This window comes from Gossypium raimondii, chromosome 12 (assembly GCF_025698545.1).
Source record: "Gossypium raimondii isolate GPD5lz chromosome 12, ASM2569854v1, whole genome shotgun sequence".
Lineage (NCBI taxonomy): Eukaryota > Viridiplantae > Streptophyta > Magnoliopsida > Malvales > Malvaceae > Gossypium > Gossypium raimondii.
In genome coordinates, this window is record NC_068576.1 from 41,180,298 (window position 1) to 41,193,137 (window position 12,840).

Below are 12,840 nucleotides of genomic sequence, written 5' to 3' on the forward strand. Positions count from 1 at the left end.
ACTGCCTTGGTCTACATGTAAGCCATCTTCTAACACTTCTCCTTGGCTTGCATGCTGCAAACACCCAATTTGGCTCTCAAATTCTCTAATCTTGATACACAAAGAGGCTTTGTCAAGATATCTACTAATTGATTTTTAGAACTGCAATGAACCAGTCTGACTTCTTGAGATTGTTCTATTTCCCTAACAAAATGAAACTTGATCTTAAAATGCTTTGTTTTCCCATGAATACTAGATTCTTTGCAATTGCAACAGTAAATTGGTTATCACATCTGATCTCTGTTGCTTCTCTTTGGTGTAAGTTCATATAACCAAATTGATTGGTTAACAGCTCCTACAGTTGGTACATATTCTACCTCAGCTATTGATTGAGCAACGATTCTTTGCTTCTTTGAACTCTAGCAAAAAATAGTTGAACCAAGGGTAAACAGATACCCTGAGGTGTTTTTCATGTCATCTATTGATCCTGCCTAGTCACTATCAGCAAAACCAAGGAGCTTCATGCTTTCAACCTTGGTAAACATCATCCAAAAGCTTATAGTGCCTTTAATGTACCTAAGGACTCTCTTTGCAGCTTTAAAATGGTTCACATTGCAGTAATGCATGAACCTAGATAAAAGACTTACTGTAAACATTATGTCTGGTCTTGTGGCTATTAAGTAGAGAAAACATCCAAGTAGACTCCTATAGGTTGATTCATTTACTTTCTCGAAATCACCTTGGCTTGTCAGCTTTTCTCTAATAGCAATTGGAGTGCTAGTTGTTTTACAATTCTGCATGGAAAATCTGTTCAAAATTTTCAAGGCAAATGCCTTTTGGCTTAAGAAAATTCCTTGTTGAGTTTGAAACACTTCCATGCCAAGAAAATATGACATTTCACCCAAATTTGACATTTCAAACATGCTATTCATTTTGCCTTTGAAATCTGTTAGCACAATATTGTTTTCACCTGTCACCAACAGGTCATCCACATATAGGGAAACTATAAGTAGTGTTTCATCACCTTCCTTCATCACATACAGTGTTGGCTCACTAATGCTTCTCTCGAACCCCAAGCTTACTAGGAAGGTGTTAATTCTATCATACTAGTCCCTCGGTGCCTGTTTTAAGCCATATAAGGTTTTTCTTAGCTTGAACATTTTGTCTTCTTCACTAGCAACCTTAAAACCTTCTGGTTGTTCAACAAATATCTCTTCATCAAGAAAGCCATTGAGGAAAGTAGATTTTACATCAAGTTGATGTATTTTCCACTGCTTTTGAACAGCCAGTGCAACTAGTAGTCTAATTGTATCAAGCCTAGCCACTGGTACAAATGTTTCAAAGTAGTCAATCTCATACTTGCCTTCAGCTTGTTTAAAGTTCCATTAGCATTGTGCTTAGCTCGAAACACCCATTTTACTCTTATGACCTTCTTGTGAGCTAGTCTTGCAACTAACTCCCAGGTTTCATTTTTGTGAATCATGATCATTTCATCAAGCATGGCTTGCCTCCATCCTTCTTGAACTTGAGCTTCTTCAAAAAATGTTGGTTCAACAGTAGCCACATCTACCCTCTCATATATTTCACTTAGTGGTCTGGTTCCCCTAACTGGCTCATGATCAATGTCCATCTCAGGATCATTTTGATCAACTTCAGTTTGCTCTGTCACCAAGTCTTCAGCAGTACATTCTGGTTTACTTTTATCCCAATTCCAGCTTGACCTCTCATAAAATACAACATCTCTGCTCACAAAGACTTTATAAGTTGTAGGATCTAGAATCCTGTAGCCCTTCTTGACATTGCTATAGCCCACTAGAATGCCAGGCTGAGCCTTTTTTGCCAATTTGTCCTTCTTGACTATAGGTATGTGTGCATAACATATGTAACCAAAGACCTTTAGATGACCAACTAAAGGTTTGAACCCAAACCAGGCCTTAAATGGTGTTTTGTGAAGTAGTGCTTTAGTTGGTAGCCTGTTTTGAAGGTAAACTGTAGTGTTCATTGCCTCAGCCCAAAAACTTCTAGGCAAATTCCTGTTAAACATTAAACATCTGGTCATATCCATCAAAGTTTGATTATTCCTTTCACTGACACCATTTTACTGAGGTGTGTAGGTGTTTGTGAGCTGGTGTTTGATTCCTAATTCTTCACAAAAATTTTGAAACTTTGCTGAAGTGTACTCTGTGCCATTGTCTGACCTTAGTGTCCTGAGCTTGCAACCTGATTCAGTTTCTATTGCAGCCTTGAATTTCCAAAACATTGAGGCTACTTCTGACTTGTGCTTTAGGAAATAAACCCAGCAGAACCTTGAATAATCATCAATGAAAAGAATGAAGTATCTGCTACCATTCAATGATTGTTTCTTCATAGGGCCACACACATCATTATGGACTAGCTGTAGCTTTTTAGAGGTTCTCCAGGCCTTGTTTGTTGGAAATGATAGTCTAGCTTGCTTTCGTAACTGACATACTTCACAAACATCTTATTTTTCAACTATTTTTGTGAAATTTTCAACCAAGTCTTATTTGGACAAATAAAGTAGAGACTTATAGTTGACATGGACTAATCTTTTATGTCACAGTTTGGACTCATCTAAGACAGTTGTGTAGGCACCAACTGAACTTTTGTTCCAATCCACAATAAAGCTTCTGTTAGTCATGGTCACTAACATGAATTTGGATCCACTTGGATCACTAATCAGGTATTCTTTTCCTTTGAATACAACTAAGTATCCCTTTTCAGCTAGTTGTGTAATGCCCCTAACCCGAATTCGTTGCCAGAACAGGGTTACGGAGCATTACCAAAATTTACAAATTTATTATCAGACATTTCATTTCATCTAGCATTCATATTTGAAACCAATCAAAATTAAAACATTAATGAGCCAATGTTGGCCAAATTAACTTATACATGTCATTATAACTAGAATCAAATCATTCAAAATTACCGATAGAACTAATGGATAGTGTGATATATCTCCGACAAGCTTCCAACCCAATCGAGCTTCCGATAATCTGTAGGGTAAATAAAAACAAATACGTAAGCAATGAATGCTTAGTAAGCTTGTATAGTCTTTAATCATATTAGTTCATTTAAAATATGAAATCTATACATATCAAGGATAACCCAATATTGATACTGCAATACTCATGAAGCTATATTCATCAACTCACAAGGTGAATAAATCCACAGTATCATTTAAACATATTATCCCAAGTTTAATAGGATTTTATATAACTTTAAATCTTCATAATTTCTTTATTTTCATTTGCATTTCTTTACTTTCCACGCTTATTCCATATGCATGTCACACAAGTCAGAAACATATCATTCAACCATGGTCACAGGCTAGTGCATTTAACCAAAGCCTTTCCCGAACTGATCACATGATAAGTCATTTCATAAGAAATTGCTTAATTTAAACCTTACCACTTTTTCATGAGCACTAGCATATTTTTACTTAAATGCTTACCAATTCAACCAATAGCTTGGCACTTGCCTAAGCATCAAACAACAACACTACTTGCACATATTAGATATAATTTCAAATTTGATAAACTTATTTTCTTGACATGTCACACTTGAGTTATTTACTTGTCTCCACTTACATAATTTCCATATATCAACATATCAAGATATTGATTTAAATATATATCATAATGCATATCATTCTTTTACCATTTCTTCATATTCATATATATATATATATCATTCAAAACAACTCCCGATATTTTACCTTTAGAAGAACAACTTACGGATATGAGTACATTATTTTTAGAAGCCCAAAGGCTGAACAGAAGCTCATGAGAGCTAAACATATAGTAAACATGAAAGTTCGCAACAAATGTTGAACCTCGATTTACTAGGGTAATTTGCTGTCTATTCATCCTTTACATTCGTAGTGCCATAACCCAGTTATGGTCTTATCATCAGAATGTCATAGCCTAGCTATGGTCTTACATATAAACACTGTCATGGTCCAACCATGGTCTTACGTTCATTGTGCCATATCCCAGTTATGGTCTTATCCGTCAATTCATCCTTTGACATAGAACGATTGTACTCAATTTCGCATTTAATCCAAACTGAGTATTAAATTCGATAATATATTTCCAATAATAATTCAATTCCATGTTTTCTATTACCTTTATTATTTCCCATATTTATCCTGTTGAATTTCTCAGAAATTCGTTGAATTTTCGGAGGTACACTTTTAGCATACAATTCAAGGCCCGTCAATTCATATTCATGTGCGCACATTTCCATTTTAGAGAGCACACTCCCGCGAACCTCATCCTTACTGCGGGATTACCAGTCCAAGCTAAATCCCCTACAATGACAATTACTCTAATGAGCTTGGATCTGAATTACCAGTCCAAACAAAATTCAGACCCTAATTCGGATTACCCGTCCGGGCTAGATCCATTTTTCACATATTCTTCGGGAGGGCTATATCAGGATAGGATCACCCATTCGGGCTAGATCCTTTTTACCGTCAATTCCTTTTCAGAAATCCATCGAATTTTCCTTTCATTCAACCGGGATTTATTTTCCCTTTTCATCAAGAATATCAATACTTCATCAATCATCATACAATGAATATCCAAATCATATTCACATCAATAAAAATATATTTCAAGAATTTAATAATATAATTCAAGTTACACGAACTTACTAGGCCAAATTACAGGAATACCAAGATACAAGGGTATTTTGGAAATTTTCCATTTCCCTCGATTTTCTACCTGATCTTGATCTAAATTAATATTTCATTCAATTTATTAATTTAAATAATAAAACAATTCATTTCATGCAATTTGGTCATTTTTGACATTTTTATAAAATTGCCCCTAAAATTTTACTTTTATTCAATTTAGTCCCTGAGTCCAAATCATGCAAATTAACCATTTTTAATGCAAACTCATGCTAGCAAAATATTCATATATTTTCCTACTCCTACTCCTCCTCTCCATTCCACATCCTTAATGTATATAACATGCTTATGTGTAATATTATCTATAATTCTACTATTTACTTATGTTCGAATCAAAGCTGTCCACATGAGTCATAGTTAATAAATTATTTATATATTGAGATACGGAACTCTGAATTAAGATCTGATAAATTTATATGAAACTAAACTCACATATCTTCTTACCATAAAATTTTCAAAATTTATGGTTTAGCCAATAAGTACAGTTTATTCTTTAAAGTCATCTTTGTTCTGCTGTCTGACTGTTTCGACCCTTCTTCACTAAAAATTAATTATATCCTCATACAAAATTCAGATGATGTTCCCATTGTTTCTATTAAAATAGACTCATTAATAACTTAATAATACAAATTTAAAACCCCAAATATTTTTATACAATTTTAATGATTTTCCAAAATCAAAATAGGGAAAACGAAATCATTCTGACCTTGTCTCACAAAATTTATTATATCTCATAATTTACAATTCCATTGCTTACACCGTTTCTTCTATGAGAAACTAGACTCAATAAGATTTAATTATATATTTTTTCATCATCTAATTCGATTTTCACAATTTATGGTGATTTTTCAAATTTAGCCTACTGCTGCTGTCCAAAACTATTTTAGTGCAAGATGTTGATTACCAAGTTTATAACTCCCTTATTCCCTTTTTCTATAATATTTCCCATCACTTTCTCTTATTTCTCTTCACTAATATATCAAGAACATAAAACCTTATATAAGAAAACTCTACTATAACACCATTTCCATGTTTTTTCAATAATATCAAACTTAAAATTAATATTGAAATCTTACATCTAATAATATACTAACTTTCAAAATTTCAACATAAATCAAGTAGTATTTATCTCTAGGATCCCAAAAACTCAAAAATTACAAGAAAATGACTTAATTTAACTTACCAATTAAACTTCAAGCTTGAAATCTCTAATTTTCCCTTTATCCTTCTTGCCCTTTTTTTCCTTCCTATTTTCGTTTGCTCTCTGTTTCTTTCCTTTCTCATTTCCTTTATCTTATTTACCTATTTTTGATTATACATTATAAATCATTTTTATCAAATCTCTATTACTTAAATAAATATTTGTATTACAAATGTATACATATATATTATTACATTTGTATACTATTATCACCATACACTTGTCTTTCTTTAATTTATATTAATAAAATATCATTTAAAATTAAATTAAAATATTAATAAACTAATATTTATTTAATTAATCTAAAATATCTCTAACATCATCATTATCTTCTAGATTTCTCTCTTCTAATTGACCATTTTGCCCTTTTGATCTTTTAAAATTTCATTATTGAGTCATCACTTAATTTGGTAAAATTGTTATTTAGTCCCTCATAATTCTTCATCTATTCAATTTGGTCCTAATTCATCCATTTTCCTTAATTTCTAGATCATTCCACCCTTAAAATATTTATACTATTGGTCCTTTAATTTGTTCATAATTACACTTTAACCCCTCAAATTTTAAGTATTTACTCTTGGGCAACAAAACTTTTCTCACTTTTGTGATTTAATCATTTCTTGCATTAATATGTCATAATATACTTCCCAATGTTGACATAACTCAAAATTTCCCTTTTTGTCACTTTATTTCCTTATTTTACTATATTAAGGATACTATCTTACTTTCTTACTGTAATAATTTTCGGGGTATTACAAGTTGAGCAATACTTAGCACAATTCTGTCTATTTCAAGTACTAACAAAACATTGGAAATGAGTTTGGTACCTGAAGGAGTGTCAATCAGCACATCTCCCTTTCCTTCTACTTTAATGTAGTGCCCATTGCCTACTTTTACTTTTGTGTTGAAACTTCTATCAATGCTTTTAAAAATGGCAGCATCAGGTGTCATGTGGTTAGTGCGACCATTGTCAATCAACCACCCTTTTGTGGTTTTTCTTTTGGCAGCTGAGCAGGAGATAGCAAATACTTGTTCTTCCTTATCACAACCCTCTTCTGCCACTTGAGCTTCTGTTCTAGGCTGTTGAGGCTGGTTTTGCTTCTGCTGGCCTTCGTTTCTGTAAACTTTCTCAACATGGCCCATCTGTTTACAAACCTTGCACTTCACATCAGGTCTGTACTAGCAATTTGTTTCAGGATGGCTAACTCTTTTGTAATATGAGCAATGTGGATACCTTCTTCTTGCTCAATCTTTTTTATATTTGTCTGGCCAAGTTTTCTTCCCTTTGTAGCCAGAGGAGCTCGAGGTTAGTCTCCTCTTGGCTTGAAAGGCACCTTCTTGATGCTCCTCCTGTCTGCTAGCTCTTCTTTGTTCCTAAGCATAGTGGGCATTGATCAGCTCAGCCAAAGTGATGTTTGACGGATCTTTTGAATCTTTTAGGGAAGAAATTTTGGCTTCATATCTCTTAGGTAAGGTTGAAATAACCTTCTCCACTATTTTGACCTCGCTGAATTGGTCCTCAAGTAGTTTGATGTTGTTCACAATAGCCATGATCCTGTCTGAATATTGCTTAATTGTCTCTGACTCCTTCATCTTCAGATTTTCAAAGTCTCTTCTTAACTTAAAAAGAAGAGCTAGCAGACAGGAGGAGCATCAAGAAGGTGCCTTTCAAGCCAAGAGGAGACTAACCTCGAGCTCCTCTGACTACAAAGGGAAGAAAACTTGGCCAGAAAAATATAAAAAAGATGGAGCAAGAAGAAGGTATCCACAGTACTCATATTACAAAAGAGTTAGCCATCCTGAAACAAATTCCAGGCAAGAAACTTTGGCTTCATATCTCTCAGGTAAGGTTGAAATAACCTTCTTCACTATTCTGACCTCACTGAATTGGTCCTCAAGCAGTTTGATGTTGTTCACAATAGCCATGATTTTGTCTAAATATTGCTTAACTGTCTCTGACTCATTCATCTTCAGATTTTCAAAGTCTCTTCTTAACTTAAAAAGTTGTTGCTGTCTTGTTTTTTCAGTGCCTTGAAACTCTTCTTTAAGTTTGTCCCAAGTCTGTTTTGGAGTCTCACAACCCATAATCCTTGTGAAAATCAAGTCTGACACACTGTTTTGAATACAAGACATTACCTTGTACCTCTTAGCTTTGTCATCAAAGTGATGTCTGATCTGAGCTATCGTGGGGTTAGCTCTCAAGGGTGGTGGTTCAATATCAGCACTGACAACCTCCCACAAGTCAAATGCTTGCAGGAAGGTCTTCATTTTCACTACCCAAATGTGGTAACTTTCACTATTGAATACTGGTGGTGGTGCTGGAGCGAAACCTGATGAAGAAATCGTTTTTGAAAGTATAAAAGAGAAAGGTCCTCTAAGAAATCAGCTTTTGATACCAATTGTAGGAACTTAGAAAACAAAATAAGAAATTTCAGTTGTAGCTTAAACTTTAAGCTTCGATATCTTGATGAACAAACAAAGGAGTTAAGCTTAAGCTACATGAACAGAATGCTTGATATAAAACCAAAAGAAGAAGAAGAATTTGCTGAAAGATTCACCATTATTCACTGAGAACTAAAAAACTATTACATATATCAAGCAATCAGCTTGTCAAAAGATGAAAATGTTACCTAAACATACCTAACTCCACTAACAAAGTCTTGAAACTTAAAAAAACTTTGCTTGCACACTTGGTTAAGTTGATTTATCAAATCTATTAGCACCAATTTACATCAAGTATGTTACCAACTTAGTTCTAATTTAACTAAGCAACAAAACATCAACTAAAAAGTAACAAAAACAACAGTCTATGCCTCATCTGCAGCTTGCATGGCTCGGACTGTCTTAGTCTGCATGTAAGCCATCTTCTAACAATAATACTAAAAAACAATCAAATAATCAAAATTATATACCAACTAATATTGGTTATTTGTCTATATTGATAGGTATAAATCAGTACAGACCATTATTAAGTTCATTCTTGATTTCAAACTAGATCAATTGTTAGTAAACTCAATCTTAGGTTTAAAATTAATATTTTCTTATGCTATTTAAAACTAATAAAATATGTTAGAAATTATCTATGGATATTAGTTACTTGAGTTAGACATTAACATAATTATGGCCTAGGGTTGCTCATATAGAAGTTAAAATTTTAAAATGATTATAAAAGGATCAAATCTTCACAAAATGCCCAAATAAGGATTTTCACGCATTTGAGCTCACTTTGTTGTAAAAATTTGATGAATGTTGACCTACTTAGAATTGAACATATAGCATTAAGATATAACTCAAAAAGAAAAAAAAAACATTATTTGAAACTTGATATATGATACTTGAAAAGCTTTATTTGAACAATTCTACTACATATGACATGGGTGATAAAACGTGATATTAGTTGAAATTTGATAAGAGTTAGACCACAGAGGGAGAGACAGATAACTTTCATACACTGCAACTACTGTGTCCAATTGTTGGTGTGTTGAGCCAAGATGCCGTCAGCCAGTCTAACATATTATATTATGTATTTTCCTTGGCTTTGTTTTTTGTTCTGTTGTGGTACTTGTAAGAGTTTGCTAGGGGAACTCTGTTTGGCGACATACTGCCAAACAAATGACATCCACGTTATCAAAGAAAACTATAAACACGATGCTGATATTATAAGAACTGTTAAGCAACACCACACACAATCCTTGTCACGCTTTGAATCCATTATTTGCTATTGTCTTGGGATATAGATGTAGCCGCGACGACAGACGTTTCCACAAGCTCTAACTCCTATACCTCTTATTGCTTTGCTTTCACCCCATATTATGCATCTGCTAACAAGAAATATGAACCGTAATATTTTTAATGTTGATGCTTTATGAACCTAATTTCAATGAATTTTTACTAAATGAAAACATAAATAAATTCGAAAATCCTAACCATTATGCTCCTCCTCCTCTGCATCTTGATGCTCAACTTCTTCTTCTGGTACTGGCAGCAGGAGCTGAATATCTTCATCAACGATCTTCTTTTTGGTAACCCTCTCAACTCTACCTATTCCGCTCTCATCCTCGTCCGGGTAGCGGACCACTACTACTGGACAAATGCAGTGGTTGACGCAATAATAACTAACGCTTCCTAATCCTAGGCCAAGCCTTCCCCTTGTGCCTCCAAACCCTCTGCTCCCCATGATCACTGCACTCAGCCCTAACCTCTCCACTTCCAAACACAACCTCTCTTTCATGTCACGATCTTTCACTACGTGGATTTTGAACGGAATCTTAGCATCCACTAGTGGCTGAGCCAGCGTGTTTGCTTTCCTTGTCGTCAAAATGTTCAACTCCTTGTCGATTTCCTGCTGCGACTCGTTGTTGGAGTCGTTTTCGCACTTATTTTTGGAGTTAGGGGTGATAGAGCCCCAGTCGGCTCCATAAAGGACGGAGGTTGGACGAACGTGGAGGAGTACGACGGCGTCTCCAGCACGAAGGTAGTTCTGAACAGCCCATCTAATGGCGTAAGCGCTCTCGTCGCTTAAGTCGATGGCTATGGCGATGCGACGGTGGGCAGCGGCGGGAAAAGTAGGTTGGATTGGGAGAGAAGGCAAGGGTGGAGGCGGAAGAACGGAAGGATTCATGAGAGGACAGGAGTTTGGCGAACCAGCTATAGCCTTGCCTATACAAAAGCTGCTCACACAGGGTATCCTTTGAGCATGGATTTAAACGAGGTTACATTACAATTAAATGTTGGATAAGGACCCGTTGTTAGCATTCTTTCGTAGCAGATTGTTTTCCTTAGCATTTCTTGTTACCAACCGTTGCTTTCCCATTCTTTAGCAAAAGCAGCTATTTGTTTGTATTTTCAAGACTAAAATTTTTATTAGGATAGAAATAACTTTTATGATTCACATCGTAATATTAATAGATAATTTTAAACCAACAATATTTAAATTGAATACAATAACTTGTATTACATTTATAACTACATTAAATACGATGGTTGGGTTTAGGACACGACGAATATCAACTTCGGACGCAAACGGTATGGTCATGAATCCCACGACTTAGCAATCACATCTTTCTAGTTCTACTCCTACTGCTACAATCCATTTGTAGTAACGAAATACTACTACTCTTTCCTTTTTAATATCTTGTTTGTGCTTCTCCTAATGTTTTCAATTGAGTGTTGGAAGCTTCTGTTATTTGGCAATGCTTAAACTAATTACAAGAAGATGTTTCAGAAGATTTCCATATCAACCTGGAAAGTATTTTGGATTCAAAATGAATCGCTTGCAATCCAGATCTAAATTTGGAAAAAATAAAAAAGAAATTGTCACAAAGTTGCTACCCCAGGATAGTCAATCTTACTCAGATATATGATGGAAGAGATAAGATCATTAGAGAGAAAAGTATCTATTTTACTAGCCGGAACAAATTGCATTAACCAGATCTAATTCAAAAAGAAAGTCAGATTATTGATTCAAAGATGATTTTTCTTCCCTTACCCAAACCTAATGACTTTTAGGTATAAAAAAGTATTTATAATTAACATTGTCACATTTGATACCTAAAACTACCTATAATTATGCCATACATTTTCAATTACCAACCTTATAAATCCAACCCATGACAGCTTATAATCACTCATTCTAAACATATGACAAATTTCCCTAAGGTCACTATATAATACTATTTTGTAATATATCACACATTTTCAATTACCATTCTTATTCATATCTTAATTTATATGCTTTCACACCCTTAATTCTATTTCTTTGTATCTTATTTATCATGGCATGTCATTGCACCATTCTTTTACAACTTAAAAGTTTATGATTAAATTTTATTTTATCATTTAAATATAGATAATTCATAATATTATAGTTCCTTCAATCTTGTAAGCAATTACTCAATCATCTTATTCCTTATCTAAGACTTATTTTCATTGTGCATACCATCAAATTGTTTTCTGAAAGGTCGAAAAAAGTCATTAAAGCAGAGAACAGTCGTGCCCAAATCAAACAACAGGAAATTATCCCCTAACCCGAATAACAGGATTACGCCTACCTACACTCAATTTAGCAAGACAGACCGCTTCATAATTCACAGCCCTAGCTAGGAACATATCTAGGAAGTAAGAACCCAAAACCCATCGCCTGGAATCCTGTCCGAAACAAGTTTACATAACTTTGCTGAATTGAATAGGGGCACATTGTGGAGATTTGACCCAGTTGATAGCATTCTGACTATCGGATTCAATCACAAGTTTAAAAGAACCATACCATTTACTAGCAGAGAATATAAAAATAGCCTCCTTTATAGCCAACAACTCTTCAAGAACAGGATTGACTCTAGGGAGTCATTTCGAGATAGATCCCCACCCACACGTCAATCCAGAAGTCGACACCCCTGCCGTCTCCCACATTGAAGAACGTATTATTGCAAAAAATATTATTATAAGAAGAGATTAAATGAGGCTCCACGATCCCTTTCCAAACACTGGACATTGGGCAAGCGAGGTTTGTGACAGCCAGACTAAGAGAGGAAAGCACATACCCATACTTAGCTGAAATCACTTCCTTCCATAGGCAGTTATTCTCAGTACCAAACCTCCATAACCATTTGTTGAGAAGGCCTCTATTCCTTGTATTGAGGTTAGGGATACCCAGGCTTCCGAAAACTTTAAGAACACAAAGATACTCCCATTTAACCCAGTGAATTTTTTTCTTGTCAATGTCGCAACTCCAGAAAAACTCCATTGTAAGTTTATTAATTGTCGATTGTCACAAGGAGATTAAATAAAGATATAAAAAATAATGCCAATTAATATAAAAATCATGTTTTAAATTTAATGCATTTATCTATCATTTAAACATCACCCTTTGATCAACTAAATTCAATTTCATCACATTATGGACTATGCTATCCAACATTAAACCGTAGGGGCATTGATAGATTTTCCA

The 12,840-nt window shown here is 34.5% G+C and overlaps 2 protein-coding genes across 3 annotated transcripts; both read right to left on the reverse strand.

Moving 5' to 3' along the window:
• Window positions 1-470: 470 nt before the first annotated feature.
• Window positions 471-1,013, reverse strand: LOC128035507 (uncharacterized mitochondrial protein AtMg00810-like). Its single transcript, XM_052625272.1, has one exon. The coding sequence runs from the start codon at window positions 1,011-1,013 to the stop codon at window positions 471-473; it is 543 nt and encodes a 180-aa protein (XP_052481232.1).
• Window positions 1,014-9,221: 8,208 nt separating this feature from the next.
• LOC105764171 (universal stress protein PHOS32) lies at window positions 9,222-10,699 on the reverse strand. 2 transcript variants are annotated; one of them, XM_012582685.2, is made up of 2 exons: window positions 9,822-10,699; window positions 9,222-9,715 (listed from the first exon to the last, which is right to left on the reverse strand). In XM_012582685.2, exons 1-2 carry the CDS (start codon window positions 10,513-10,515, stop codon window positions 9,705-9,707), a joined length of 705 nt encoding a protein of 234 aa, XP_012438139.1. In that variant the 5' UTR covers window positions 10,516-10,699; the 3' UTR covers window positions 9,222-9,704. The 2 variants fall into 2 exon arrangements, with proteins under 2 accessions (XP_012438139.1, XP_012438140.1); XM_012582686.2 differs by having other exon boundaries at window positions 9,222-9,712; window positions 9,822-10,695.
• Between the last annotated feature and the right edge of the window lie 2,141 nt (window positions 10,700-12,840).

Bases quoted from the DNA above. Each gene is read 5' to 3' on its own strand.
- LOC105764171 (XM_012582685.2), bottom strand. From the start codon at position 10,515: ATGAATCCTTCCGTTCTTCCGCCTCCACCCTTGCCTTCTCTCCCAATC.
- LOC128035507 (XM_052625272.1), bottom strand. From the start codon at position 1,013: ATGAAGGAAGGTGATGAAACACTACTTATAGTTTCCCTATATGTGGAT.